Below are 13,709 nucleotides of genomic sequence, written 5' to 3'. Positions count from 1 at the left end.
ATGGAAGTACTGGACCTGCTGTACTGCTGGGTCTAGGAATGATGAGGAGATGGCAGTACTGGACCTGCTGTACTGCTGGGTCTAGGAATGATCAGGAGATGGAAGTACTGGACCTGCTGTACTGCTGGGTCTAGGAATGATCAGATGGAAGTACTGGACCTGCTGTACTGCTGGGTCTAGGAATGATCAGATGGAAGTACTGGACCTGCTGTACTGCTGGGTCTAGGAATGATCAGATGGATGTACTGGACCTGCTGTACTGCTGGGTCTAGGAATGATCAGATGGAAGTACTGGACCTGCTGTACTGCTGGGTCTAGGAATGATCAGATGGATGTACTGGGCCTGCTGTACTGCTGGGTCTAGGAATGATCAGATGGATGTACTGGGCCTGCTGTACTGCTGGGTCTAGGAATGATCAGATGGAAGTATTGGGCCTAATTTACTAACGGATCTAGGAGCCCAAGAGCTAACGGGCCCATGTCCATCTCCAGAGTGTCAGCAGCTTTTGTAACAGACATGTAAGGCTATGTGCCCACGATCAGGGAATAGCAGCGTTTTCGACACAGCATATTTTCGCTGCATCCAAAACACTGAGTTCTAATCTCGTAGGTAAATCCGGATGTGATCACTGAACCATGCGGATTTACCGCATCTAATGAATGGCTATGGGTGAGACTGCACAGCGGAGACTAGCGCCTGCTGCAAATAATTGACAATGCTGCGCCTCGTAAACCCGCAGCGAGGGTGAGTTACGCAGTGGCTCAGTGGGCATTAGATTTCTAGACATCCCACCCACACTGTGCTTGTAGCCTAGAACGCAGCGTTTTGGACTCAGCGCAGGTGAGCTATTCCGGATCGTGGGCACGCACCCTACGGGGTGCAGTATGATGAAGTATTGGGACCACATAAGGTTTATACACAGGGGTCTTGTTCTGTCTCCACGCCTAGGTCAGGGGTTGCAGTCGGACCGGGCCCTGGTAATTAGGGGCCCAAAAGCTGTTTTTATGGCCCATGTGAGAAGCCCAATACTGTCACAGAGCAGCGGTGTCGGGGTCCTGCGGACACTGTGTTGGGACTGCCCCCCAGAGCTCCAGGTCACACAGAGCAGGAGAGGCCACGGTCATTGTCACAGTCCGCAGAGTGCGTCTCACCGGCGCAGGTGACCCAATCACGCCCCGTGAGGTGGCAGACGGCAGCCGTGGGTACCACTAATGACGCAGCCCGGCTCCAGTGCTCAGACACCGGGCAGTGAGGGCGGAGAGCGGCGCTCACACCTCAGCTCGCCATAAGAGGAATCTCAGGGCGGTACAAGACGATGGCGCACTTTCCAATGAGAAGACGGAAGGCGGCCGGGGGAGTCGTCTGTATTGTGACGCCGCCATGAGGGAGGAGGAAGCGTGAACAGCTCGGGCTGCGGTCTGTACCAGGGAGCGATAAACAAGAGAGAAGTACCGACTGTGCGAGAGGGAGCCAGAGGACAAGCGCAGCCTGACAGGCGGCCGCGGCTGAGCGCACAGCGACCTCTGGGTGACGGCCGCGCCTCTGCCCGGGAGCCGCTGCTGGGAGCCAGCGCTGAGGGGGCGACTGCGCCACCGACAAGGGGACAACACTGGGAAGTTCGCTGTGAGGGACGTGCTGGAGAAGTTTCCGTGGAAGTGACAACTCTGAGGAAAGTTGTGTGGCGGGGGCGGCTGTGGTCGCGTCACTGACAGGAATATGTGGCGCCCCGTGGGCTCCCGTGTGTGACTCGCTGGCACGGGGCTCCGTGTGAGGAGGAAACTTCAGGTGACTACTGCGGCTCCTCGGGATCATACAGCGGAGCACGGGTCTGTGACAGTCGTGTGCGACACGGGAGGAAAGATGCACCTGGCGGGCGGGAAGTCGCTGCGTCTATGGCACCTGGTGCTGGCGGCTGTGTCGCTGCTGCCTGCGTCCAGCCGGGCATTGGTCTGTTTACCCTGCGATGAATCGAAATGCGAGGAGCCCAAGAACTGTCCTGGGAGTATAGTGCTGGGCATCTGCGGCTGCTGCTTCATGTGCGCCCGGCAGAAGAACGAGAGCTGCGGCGGAGTGTACGGGCTGCATGGAGCCTGCGACAGGGGGCTGCGCTGTGTCATCCGCCCCCCGCTCAATGGCGACTCCATCACCGAGTACGAAGTGGGGGTATGTGAAGGTGAGAGCTGGAGCCCCCATTCACCTCCTGAGCATTAACCCTTTCCCCACAGGTCACATGGAGCATGTACCCTGCGCTGCCGAACTTTTCTGTGTTCTGTCTCCTTTATGGCCATCATATAGTGTGTGCTGGGGATGATGGATGGCACCAGGGCATTGTGGCACTGGGAGGATGGTGGATGGCACCAGTGCATGGTGGCACTGGGAGGATGGTGGATGGCACCAGTGCATGGTGGCAATGGGAGGATGGTGGATGGCACCAGGGCATTGTGGCAATGGTGGAATGATGGATGGCACCAGTGCATGGTGGCACTGGGAGGATGATGGATGGCACCAGTGCATGGTGGCACTGGGAGGATGATGGATGGCACCAGGGCATTGTGGCAATGGTAGGATGATGGATGGCACCAGGGCATTGTAGCAATGGTGGAATGATGGATGGCACCAGTGCATGGTGGCACTGGGAGGATGGTGGATGGCACCAGTGCATGGTGGCACTGGTAGAATGATGGATAGCACCAGTGCATGGTGGCACTGGGAGGATGGTGGATAGCACCAGTGGGGTAGAATGATGGATGACACCAGTGGGGTAGAATGATGGATGGCACCAGTGCATGGTGGCACTGGGAGGATGGTGGATGGTACCAGTGCATGGTGGCAATGGGAGGATGGTGGATGGCACCAGGGCATTGTGGCAATGGTGGAATGATGGATGGCACCAGTGCATGGTGGCACTGGGAGGATGGTGGATGGCACCAGTGCATGGTGGCAATGGGAGGATGGTGGATGGCACCAGTGCATGGTGGCACTGGGAGGATGATGGATGGCACCAGGGCATTGTGGCAATGGTGGAATGATGGATGGCACCAGTGCATGGTGGCACTGGGAGGATGGTGGATGGCACCAGTGCATGGTGGCACTGGTAGAATGATGGATAGCACCAGTGCATGGTGGCACTGGGAGGATGGTGGATGGCACCAGTGGGGTAGAATGATGGATGACACCAGTGGGGTAGAATGATGGATGGCACCAGTGCATGGTGGCACTGGGAGGATGGTGGATGGTACCAGTGCATGGTGGCAATGGGAGGATGGTGGATGGCACCAGGGCATTGTGGCAATGGTGGAATGATGGATGGCACCAGTGCATGGTGGCACTGGGAGGATGGTGGATGGCACCAGTGCATGGTGGCAATGGGAGGATGGTGGATGGCACCAGTGCATGGTGGCACTGGGAGGATGATGGATGGCACCAGGGCATTGTGGCAATGGTGGAATGATGGATGGCACCAGTGCATGGTGGCACTGGGAGGATGGTGGATGGCACCAGTGCATGGTGGCACTGGTAGAATGATGGATAGCACCAGTGCATGGTGGCACTGGGAGGATGGTGGATGGCACCAGTGGGGTAGAATGATGGATGACACCAGTGGGGTAGAATGATGGATGGCACCAGTGCATGGTGGCACTGGGAGGATGGTGGATGGTACCAGTGCATGGTGGCAATGGGAGGATGGTGGATGGCACCAGTGCATGGTGGCACTGGGAGGATGGTGGATGGCACCAGTGCATGGTGGCAATGGGAGAATGGTGGATGGCACCAGTGCATGGTGGCACTGGGAGGATGGTGGATGGCACCAGTGCATGGTAGCACTGAGAGGATAATGGATGGCACCAGTGCATGGTGGTACTGGGAGGATGGTGGATGGCACCAGTGCATGGTGGTACTGGGAGGGTGGTGTATGGCACAAGTGCATGGTGGCACTGGGAGCATGATGGATGGCACCAGTGCAGTGCATAGTGCTGATGGAAGGATGATGGATGGTGGCACTGGTAGAATGATAAATGGCACCAGTGGATGGTAGCAATGGTAGGATGATGCATGACAGCAGTGGGGTAGGATGATGGTGGCACCAGTGAATAGTGGCACTGGGTGGATGATGGATGGCACCAGTTGATACTGGCACTGGGAGGATGATGGATGAAACCAGTGGATGGCATTGAGTTGATGGTGGCACTAGAAAAATGATGAATGGCACTAGGTGGTTGCTGACACCAGGATGATGACACTATGATGGTGACACTAAGTAGATGGTGGTGCTTGGTAGTTTCTGTCAGCAGTATGCTGGCACTATGATTGTGCCACTAAGTGGATTCTGGCACCAGGATGAAGGCTCTATAAAGGTGGCACTAGGTGGATGTAAGCACCAGTATGATGGCGCTATGAAGGTGCCACTAGGTGGATGCTGGCACCAGAATATGGCGCTGTGGAGGCTGGTACCAGGATGTTGGCACTAGGTGGATGCTGGCACTAGGTGCTGTTCTGTAGCAGTAAGTTGCATGTGATTCATTGCCTCTTGTATGAGATTGTGTTCTGACTATATTTTATGCATTCCTTGCTGACATCTTCACACTCCACAAGTAGAAAGAAAATAGTTTTTTTTGTTTGTTTGTTTTTTACAAATTTGTGAACAGTCCCCAGATCAGGTTTCTTTGGCACGTACAGTAAGTCACAGGTTGGCTGCATTCCTATGGGATGTGAGTGTCGCACGTCAGTAGTCGCTCTTTGATCTCATGGATTGCTGAGGAGGTAGACATCTCATTATTGTGATGCCAGGGGTGCCAATGTGCATGCATTTGGTGAAGCAGTGTAATGTACACACTCACACTGTGTACCATTAATAACAGGGTTGTTTGCTCTTCTGGATTGCTGATACTGTGCCAGATTAGGTATTAGATGCTGCCAAATAGCTGCCAGGCAGTGTGATGGCAAATTGAGATGTTTTTCCAATGTGCAGAGATTGATGCTGAGGATGGCATCAATACCAGGGGAATTCATGTGTTAAAACAATCTAATAATGGCCTGCAGGACTCTGCCTGTATTGGATGGGGCACATCACTGATACAGCACAGTTTTGTCTGTCTGTCATTTGGGGCACCATGTACTCTCTCAAGTGTGATGTCTGTACGTTTACCTGCAGCCCCATGTAAATCCTGGAAAAGCACAAAATAGTATCAACAACTGTGGTGCCAAGTAAAAGGATCCATTGTGCTTGGTTTATGCTGTGGTAATCAGTACAGAAGAGAGCGGATCCATCCCTTGGTCTGTTGTACATTTGGTAATCTGGTATTAGGATGCGGATTAGAAAAGCAAAATTATGTTTGACGTCGGCCAAAGCACAAGAGAAGGGTCTGATATAGAGCAAGTATGAAAGGAGGACTTGTATATGAAGCACATGGCAGGCTGTAGTCTGCAGGTATCACAGTTATCCAGAGTTATGTACTGTATGTATTAAATATACATGTATATGTAGCCATCACTGCGGACTCAGTAGTGGAACCTCTCATTTTAGTTTGTAAATTGAGCTGCAGTCCGTCTAATTCAGTTGATTGAGAAGCACTTGAAATGTGATGGGAATACCTTCTATGAAAATAATTGCAGATGACCTCTGGTCCAGATTATTAAAGGCAGCATCAGAAGGCAATCAATGGTTGTTATCTTCCCCATATATCCGCGCTATTAACTCAACAGGTTGCACGATAGCTTAGCTGCTGAAATATTGGATGCTTCCCCCTGATCAACCTGATTACAGATTACGGTCAGATCTATTTTGCAATTGAATACATGTACGGTACTTGCAGCTTTTATTTAACTGCTTTTACACCCAGGGAGTAGGCGTGTATGTAGTTTATATCTTGTACTGTATCCAGCCTCTGCTAGGATTTGTGTTTGCTTAGCAGGTTCATGGCATGAAGTCAGAGATCATCTTTAATTTGTATTGGCGAGTACATGCATCCAAAAAGTCATTTTGTTGTCCAAAAATCAGGCTAAAAACTTTACTATGCAAAGATGAGTGCCCTCTGGGTGGAAATAATATTGGTACGGCCACTTGCCTGGTTGTAGAAGGTAACTCTGCGTGCTGCTTATTAGGAAACTGTAGGTCTTTATGTCAAGATTGTACAAAGCTGGTCCATTCTCGGCCCACACAACAAATACTCTTTCTATACTATTAGCCTCACTGACATTTGATATTTAAAATAATTCATAATCTTTGTCTTTCTTAAAAACTAAAAGAAATCCCACCCTAATAACTTTGCTCCGAGCTTCACATTCACCTTGGTTGGAGTGCTTGCTGATGCAGGAGGCATAGCCTAAGAATATGACACCCTAGGACGATATTACTGGGAGATTTAGGTTCAAAATGTATTTCAGTTTAATAGCACATATTCAGGCTCCATGCACAGACTGCAAAGATTAGCGCTTCCTGAAGAAAGGAAGTAGGAATTGCTTGATACTATCTATCTAAAGTGAATCCATTTCAAGGCCAACGTGTCTTGTATTTTAGCAGGAAAAGGTCTCCTGAGGCTTCTCTAAGTCACTGGCAGATGTTTAATGCTGATTTTCACTGCCTTCATCCCTACTCTCCTGTCAGACTTAAGTCCATTGCACTGTCTTGTGGACAGAACAAGATACATTCTGAATATCATTTACTGCTCCACAGAAAGGAGCCTAAGGTCACCACAAACAGCAGCCTAGCTGTAAATTGCCTCTTCTGTTTTCAGTTATGTGCACTTGACCAATAAACCTCACAATTTAATTGCAATGTGCTTCATGCTAATCAGACTTCACAGTCATATTAAATGGTATGTTTAATTGTAGCTTATTCGGTTACTGACGAAAGAGAAGTGGGAATGGGAAAAAACATATCTCTGGCACATAGGACTACAAGGCTTTTATCTTGTATATTTATGGCATATTCACAGGATATGGCATAAATGTATAGTACACACCGGTCCCATCAATGAGAACCTAGGCCCTGACACTTGCTGCTGTCATTGAAGAGGTGGTAAGAATTCCTACTCCTTTGAATTCTGGCTCTTCTGACAGCTGCAAGAGAAGAGGACGTATTTCTTGCAATAGATGCAGGTCCCATTGTTGGGAACCGCATCTGTAATACATTTATGGCATCTATTTTGGGTCACCACTGTTGTCACCATTTTTGGCATGTGTATTTTAGTAATTATTATTTATTGTCATAGTGCCATTTATTCCATGGCGCTTTGCATGTGAAAAGTGTTATACATAAAAACAAATACAATAATCTTGAACAAAACATTTCATCTACTGGTACAGTAAGAGAGAGGACCCTTCTCGCGAGAGCTCACAGTCTACAAGATATGGGTGAGGCTATAGTAGGTGAGGTGAGAGCTGGTCGTGCAGAGGTTTGGTGGAACAAGAGTTACTGCAAGTTGTAGGCTTGTCGGAAGAGGTAGGTCTTCAGGTTCCTTTCAAAGGTTTCCACGATAGGCGAAAGTCTGATATGTTAGGGTACAGAGTTCCATAGTAGGGGGGATGCATGGGAGAAATCTTGTATTCTATTGTGGGAAGAGGAGATAAGAGGGGAGTAGAGAAGGAGATCTTGTGAGGATCGAAGGTTGAGTGCAGGTAAGTACCGGGACACTAGGTCACAGATGTATGGAAGATACAGGTTGTGGATGGCTTTGTATGCCATTGTTAGAGTTTTGAACTAGAGTCTCTGGGCAATGGGGAACCAGTAAAAGGATTGACAGAGAGTAGAGGCCGGGGAATAATGGGGACAGGTGGATCAGTAGTAAAGAAGAATTTAGGTTAGATTGAAGGGGTGAGAGAGTGTTAGAGGGGAGGCCTCAGAGCTGGAGGTTGCAGTAGTCAAGGCGGGAGATGATGAGAGCATTCACTAGTGTTTTTGCAGATTCTTGTTTTACCAATGTACAGATCCAGGATATATTTTTCAATTGGAGTATGCAGAAATTGGAAAGCGCTGAGATATGTGGTTTGAAAGAGAGATCAGAGTCAATGGTTACCCTGAGGCAGCGAGCTTGAAGGACTAGGGAGAGTGAGCAGCCATTGACTTCTTTGATTGATAGGTTTGTTGATGTTTTAGTGAGATGGGGAAAGATGACAAATAGAAATCTAGCAGACAAGAAGGATGAAATAGCTGACAGATATGTTGGGATTCTGGTTAGTAAGCAGGTAGTATTGGGTCCAGAGAGGTAGATCTGTGTGTCATCAGCAAAGAGATGATACTGAAAGCCTTGGAACTCTTAATTGTCCCAGGCTGAAGGTGTAGATGGAGAAGAGTAGAGATCCTAGAACTGAACCTTGGGGTACACCGAGAGATAGGGGGCAAGATGAGAGGGTGGTCTGTGAATGAGAGATGCTAAATGTCTGGTCTGTTAGGTATGAAGAGATCCAAGATAGGGCCAAGTCTGTGATGCCAAGAGATGAGAGAATCTGTAGTAATAGGGAATCGTCCACTGTATTGAAGGCAAAGTGCAGTTTCAGGAGGAGGAGGACAGAGTAGTGTCGTAGTGTAGTAATGACTTATTTTCCTGAAATACTTATTCTGGTGCATCTTTGCTTAGAACTCTCTGCTGTGACACTTATTTATTTATTATTTTTCCTAAAAATTAATGAATAAACTGATAACTGGGTGTTACCATTATTCTTTTGACAGGGGTGTGTTCCTGTACTGTGTAAAACAGCACTGTATTAGACCGCAGGTACGAAACTCCAGCTTGTAATGCCCAGTTGTGAGGCTCAAACGTTCTCATTGACATGCTTCTTTGGCAATAAATAAATATTTATTAAGCCAAATATTTCCCCTATGTACTGTGCCTGAAAATGAAACAACTTTTTAAATAGGATTTGTTTCTGATGCTTTGTGTATACAGCTCATATGCAGATATACACTACTGTTCAAAAGTTTAGGGTCACTTAGAAATTTCCTTATTTTTGAAAGAAAAGCATAGTTTTTTACTTTTTTCCAATGAAGCTAACTTTAAATGATTCAGAAATGCACTCTATATATTGTTAATGTGGTAAATTAACTTCAAACATCTGGTTTGTAATGCAATATCTTCATAGGTGTATAGAGGCCCTTTTCCAACAACCATCACTCTAGTGTTCTTATGGTACTTTGTGTTTGCTAACTGTGTAAGAGGGCTAATGGATGGTTAGAATACCCTTGAAAACCCTTGTGCAAGTATGTTAGCACAGCTGAAAACAGTTTGGCTGATTAGAAAAGCTATAAACTTGACCTTCCTTTGAGCTAGTTGAGAATCTGGAGCATTACATTTGTTGGTTCCATTAAATTCTCAAAATGGCCAGAAAAAAAGAACTTTCATGTGAAACTCGACAGTCTATTCTTGTTCTTAGAAATGAAGGCTATTCCATGCGAGAATTTGCCAAGAAACTGTAGGTTTCCTACAACGGTGTGTACTACTCCCTTCACTGGAGAGCACAAACAGGCTCTAACCAGAGTAGAAAGAGAAGTGGGAGGCCCCGCTGCACAACTGAGCAACAAGACAAGTACAATAGAGTCTGTAGTTTGAGAAATCGATGCCTCACGGGTCCTCAACTGGCAACTTCATTAAATAGTACACTCAAAACTCCAATGTCAACGTCTACAGTGAAGAGGCGACTCCGGGATGCTGGCCTTCAGGGCAGAGTGGCAAAGAAAAAGCTATATCTGAGACTGGCTAATAAAAGGAAAAGTTTAATATGGGCAAAAGAACACAGACATTGGACAGAGGAAGATTGGAAAAAAGTGTTATGGACAGAAGAATCCAAGTTTGAGGTGTTTGGATCACACAGAAGTACATTTGTGAGATGCAGAACTACAAAAAAGATGCTGGAAGAGTGCCTGACGTCTTCTGTCCAGCATGGTGGAGGTAATGTTATGGTCTGGGGTTGCTTTGGTGCTGGGAAAGTGGGAGATTTTACAAGGTAAATGGGATTTTGAATAAGGAAGGCTATTTCTCCATTTTGCAACGCCATACCCTGTGGACAGCGCTTGATTGGAGCCAATTTCATCAATGACCCAAAGCACACCTCCAAATTATGCAAGAACTATTTAGGGAAAAAGCAGGCAGCTGGTATTCTATCTCTAATGGAGTGTCCAGCGTAGTCACCAGATCTCAACCCCATTGAGCTGTTGTGGGAGCAACTTGACCGTATGGTACGCAAAAAGTGCCCATCAAGCCAAACCAACTTGTGGGAGGGGCTTCAGGAAGCATAGGGTGAAAGTTCTCCAGATTACCTCAGCAAATTAACTGCTAGAATGCCAAAGGTCTGCAATGCTGTAATTGCTGCAAAGGGAGAATTCTTTGTTGAAAGCAAAGTTTGAATGAGAAAATTATTATTTCAAATAAAAATCTTTTTTTCGAACCTTGTCAATGTCTGGACTAGATTTTAAATTCATTTGGCAACTCATTTGATTAATAAAAGTATGAGTATTTATGGAAAGCACAAAATTGTCTGGGTGACCCCAAACTTTTGAACGGTAGTGTATGTGTCTAAGGCTACTTTCACACTAGCGTTTTGCGCAGTCCAAACGCATACAAAAAACGCATTGAGCGTTTTGCATGCGTTTGCTTATTTTATGCGCATGCATTTTAACCAGTTTGTAGCCATATTGACTCTTAAAACGCATGCGATTTTAAACGCTGATGTGCGCATGTCCATGCGCACGTCTGCGTTCCCATAGGCTGTAATGTGTTATTTTGTCGCATTCCGTGCGGATGCGTGCGCATGCGTTTTTTTGAGACAGGTTGGACGGACCAAAAATGCAACAGGTTGCGTCCGGCACGCCTGGGCGCACACCACAAAATAACGCATGCGCACGTAAACGCATACGAATGTGTGCAAACGCTAGACCATGCGCCCCCATGTTAAAGATAGGGGATCAGGACGCATGCGCATTTACGTGCACGATGCTCTGTGTTAAAGAACACTAGTGTGAAACCAGCCTAAATTAGACTACAAACAAACTTTGTATAGTCTGATCTTGCTGCCCTATCTCCTAGGTCTTCTTGCTCATCTACTATATATAGTCGAACCTGAGAACCTGCTCATATCTGTCTATGGAGACAACATGGCTGCATACTTAGTAATATGCATTTGTTAGCAATAGATGCAGCTTTAAAAGGCTCCATCTTCCCTTATACCGTACTTGATGGATTAAGTGTATTTTTTCACATAACAGTTTAAGTAAACTGAAGACTGCATCAGAAAAAAACATGTTTGTCTTTAATGGAGTAATCCTTAACAAATACGAAAAAAGTCGCATGCCATTTTTGAAGCAGGTTTTCCACTGCACTTTAGCCGCTAACTGTGTATAATATACCCTAAACCCCTCAGTTTACCAAAATGTTATTTTGATATGGAAGCCCCCAAGGGGATCCACACCAAAGAAACAAAGTGGAAGGTAAGCTCACTTCAGGGGATCTCTTGACTCTGAATTGTGTGCCATCTAAAAATCATCTATCTTAGCATCACATAACACAGTAACCAGTAGATCCGTTTCTGGCTCGTGCTCAAGAAAAAGGGAGAATTTTCTGTGTTGGAAAGTTATCATTACATCTGACTAACTGGCTTCTTTCGGTAACTAAGCCAGCCCCCTATATATATGCATCAGCTTTGACAGAAGAAGGGGCTGGCTCCGCTATTGAAATAAGGCAGTTGCTTAACACAGCACTGATGATTTGCTGACACAGTTTGTCTCTTGTTTGTCAAGATCAAGCTGCCAGCACTGCATTTGTTTTTGAAGCTCAGGGCATCTTTAATAATTGATGTAAATGAGTATTTATCTTGCTATTATAATCACATTCATGGATATATTTTTGGGGCTGGACAACTAATCAACAGTTAAAGAGTGATTAGGAATGATAGCAAGTAATTTCAAATCTATATGTGTTTATATATACTGGTGCCTCTCACAAAATTAGAATATCATCAAAAAGTTATTTTATTTCAGTTCTTCAATGCAAAAAGTGAAACTCTTATACCGGTACAGTGGGGAAAAAAAATATTTAGTCAGCCACAAATTGTGCAAGTTCTCTCACTTAAAAAGATGAGAGAGGCCTGTAATTGACATCATAGGTAGACCACAACTATGAGAGTCAAAATGAGAAAACAAATCCAGAAAATCACCTTGTCTGATTTGGCAAGATTTATTTTGCAAATTATGGTGGAAAATAAGTATTTGGTCATTAACGAAAGACTAAAGTTCATCTCAATATTTTGTTATATATGCTTTTTTGGCAATGACAGAGGTCAAACGTTTTCTGTAAGTCTTCACAAGGTTGGCACACACTGTTGGTGGTATGTTGGTCTATCTCTCCATCCTGATCTCCTCTAGAGCAGTGATGTTTTGGGCCTGTCGCTGGGCAACACAGACTTTCAAATCCTTCCAAAGGTTTTCTGTGGGGTTGAGATCTGGAGACTGGCTAGGCTACTCCAGGACCTTCATATGCTTCTTAAGAAACCACTCCTTCGTTCCCCTGGCAGTGTGCTTGGTATCATTATCATGCTGAAAGACCCATCCCTGTTGATCCGCTTGCTGATGGAAGGAGGTTTGTACTCAAAATCTCAAGATACATGGCCCCATTCATTCTTTCATGTACACGGATCAGTAGTCCTGGTCCCTTTGTAGAGAAACAGCCCCAAAGCATGATGTTGTCACCCCCATGCTTCACAGTAGGTATGGTGTTCTTCGAATGCAACTCAGCATTCTGTCTCCTCCAAACACGATGAGTTTTGTGTCTACCAAACAGTACTACTTTGGTTTCATCAGACCATATGACATTCTCCCAATACTCTTCTTGATAAACCATATGCTTTCTAGCAAACTTCAGACGGGCCTGGACATGTACTGGCTTAAGCAGGGGTACACGTCTGGCACTGCAGGATCTGAGTCCCTGGCGGCGTAGTGTATTACTTATGGTAGCCTTTATTACGGTGGTCCCAGCTCTATGCAGGTCATTCACTAGATCTCCCCATGTGGTTCTGGGATTTTTGCTCACCGTTCTTGTGATCATTTTGACCCCACGGGGTGAGATGTTGTGTAGAGCCCCAGATCGAGGGAGATTATCAGTGGTCTTGTATGTCTTCCATTTTCTTATTATTGCTCCCACAATTGATTTCATCATACCAGACTGCTTGCCTATTGCAGATTCAGTCTTCCCAGCCTGGTGCAGAGCTACAATTTTGTTTCTGGTGTCCTACGACAGATCTTTGGTCTTCACCATAGTCGAGTTTGGAGTGTGACTGAGGTTGTGGACAGGTTTTTTTATACTGATAACAAGTTCAAACAGGTGCCATTACTACAGGTAATGAGTGGAGTACACAGGAGCCTCTTAAAGAAGAAGTTACAGATTTGTGAGAGCAAGAAATCTTGCATGTTTTTAGGTGACCGAATACTTATTTTCCATCATAATTTGCAAAATATCGTAAATCTTGCCAGATCAGGCAAGGTGATTTTCTAGTTTTGTTTTCTCATTTTAACTCTCATAGTTGAGGTCTACCTATGATGTCAGTTACAGGACTCTCTTTTTAAGTGGGAGAACTTGCACAATTGGTGGCTGACTCAATACTTTTCTCCCCCACTGTATATTATATAGAGTCATTACAAAGTGATCTATTTCAAGTGTTTATTTCTGTTTATGTGGATGATTAAAGGTACTGTCACACTAAGCGATATCGCTAGCAATATCGC

The 13,709-nt window shown here is 46.2% G+C and overlaps 1 protein-coding gene across 1 annotated transcript in view; it reads left to right on the top strand.

Moving 5' to 3' along the window:
* Positions 1 to 1,262: 1,262 nt before the first annotated feature.
* CRIM1 (cysteine rich transmembrane BMP regulator 1) overlaps positions 1,263 to 13,709 on the top strand; it is a 1,013,901-nt gene continuing 1,001,454 nt past the window's right edge. The window contains exon 1 of the mRNA XM_073557600.1: positions 1,263 to 2,174. Within this exon, the coding sequence (XP_073413701.1) occupies positions 1,862 to 2,174 (313 nt within the window). The 5' untranslated portion in view covers positions 1,263 to 1,861. The remainder of the gene's footprint in view (positions 2,175 to 13,709) is intronic.

This window comes from Dendrobates tinctorius, unplaced genomic scaffold, assembly GCF_039654945.1.
Source record: "Dendrobates tinctorius isolate UK_male_01 unplaced genomic scaffold, ASM3965494v1 ptg000250l, whole genome shotgun sequence".
NCBI lineage: Eukaryota > Metazoa > Chordata > Amphibia > Anura > Dendrobatidae > Dendrobates > Dendrobates tinctorius.
Note: the sequence above shows the minus strand (reverse complement) of the source record. Positions and strands in the feature narration are given on the sequence as shown.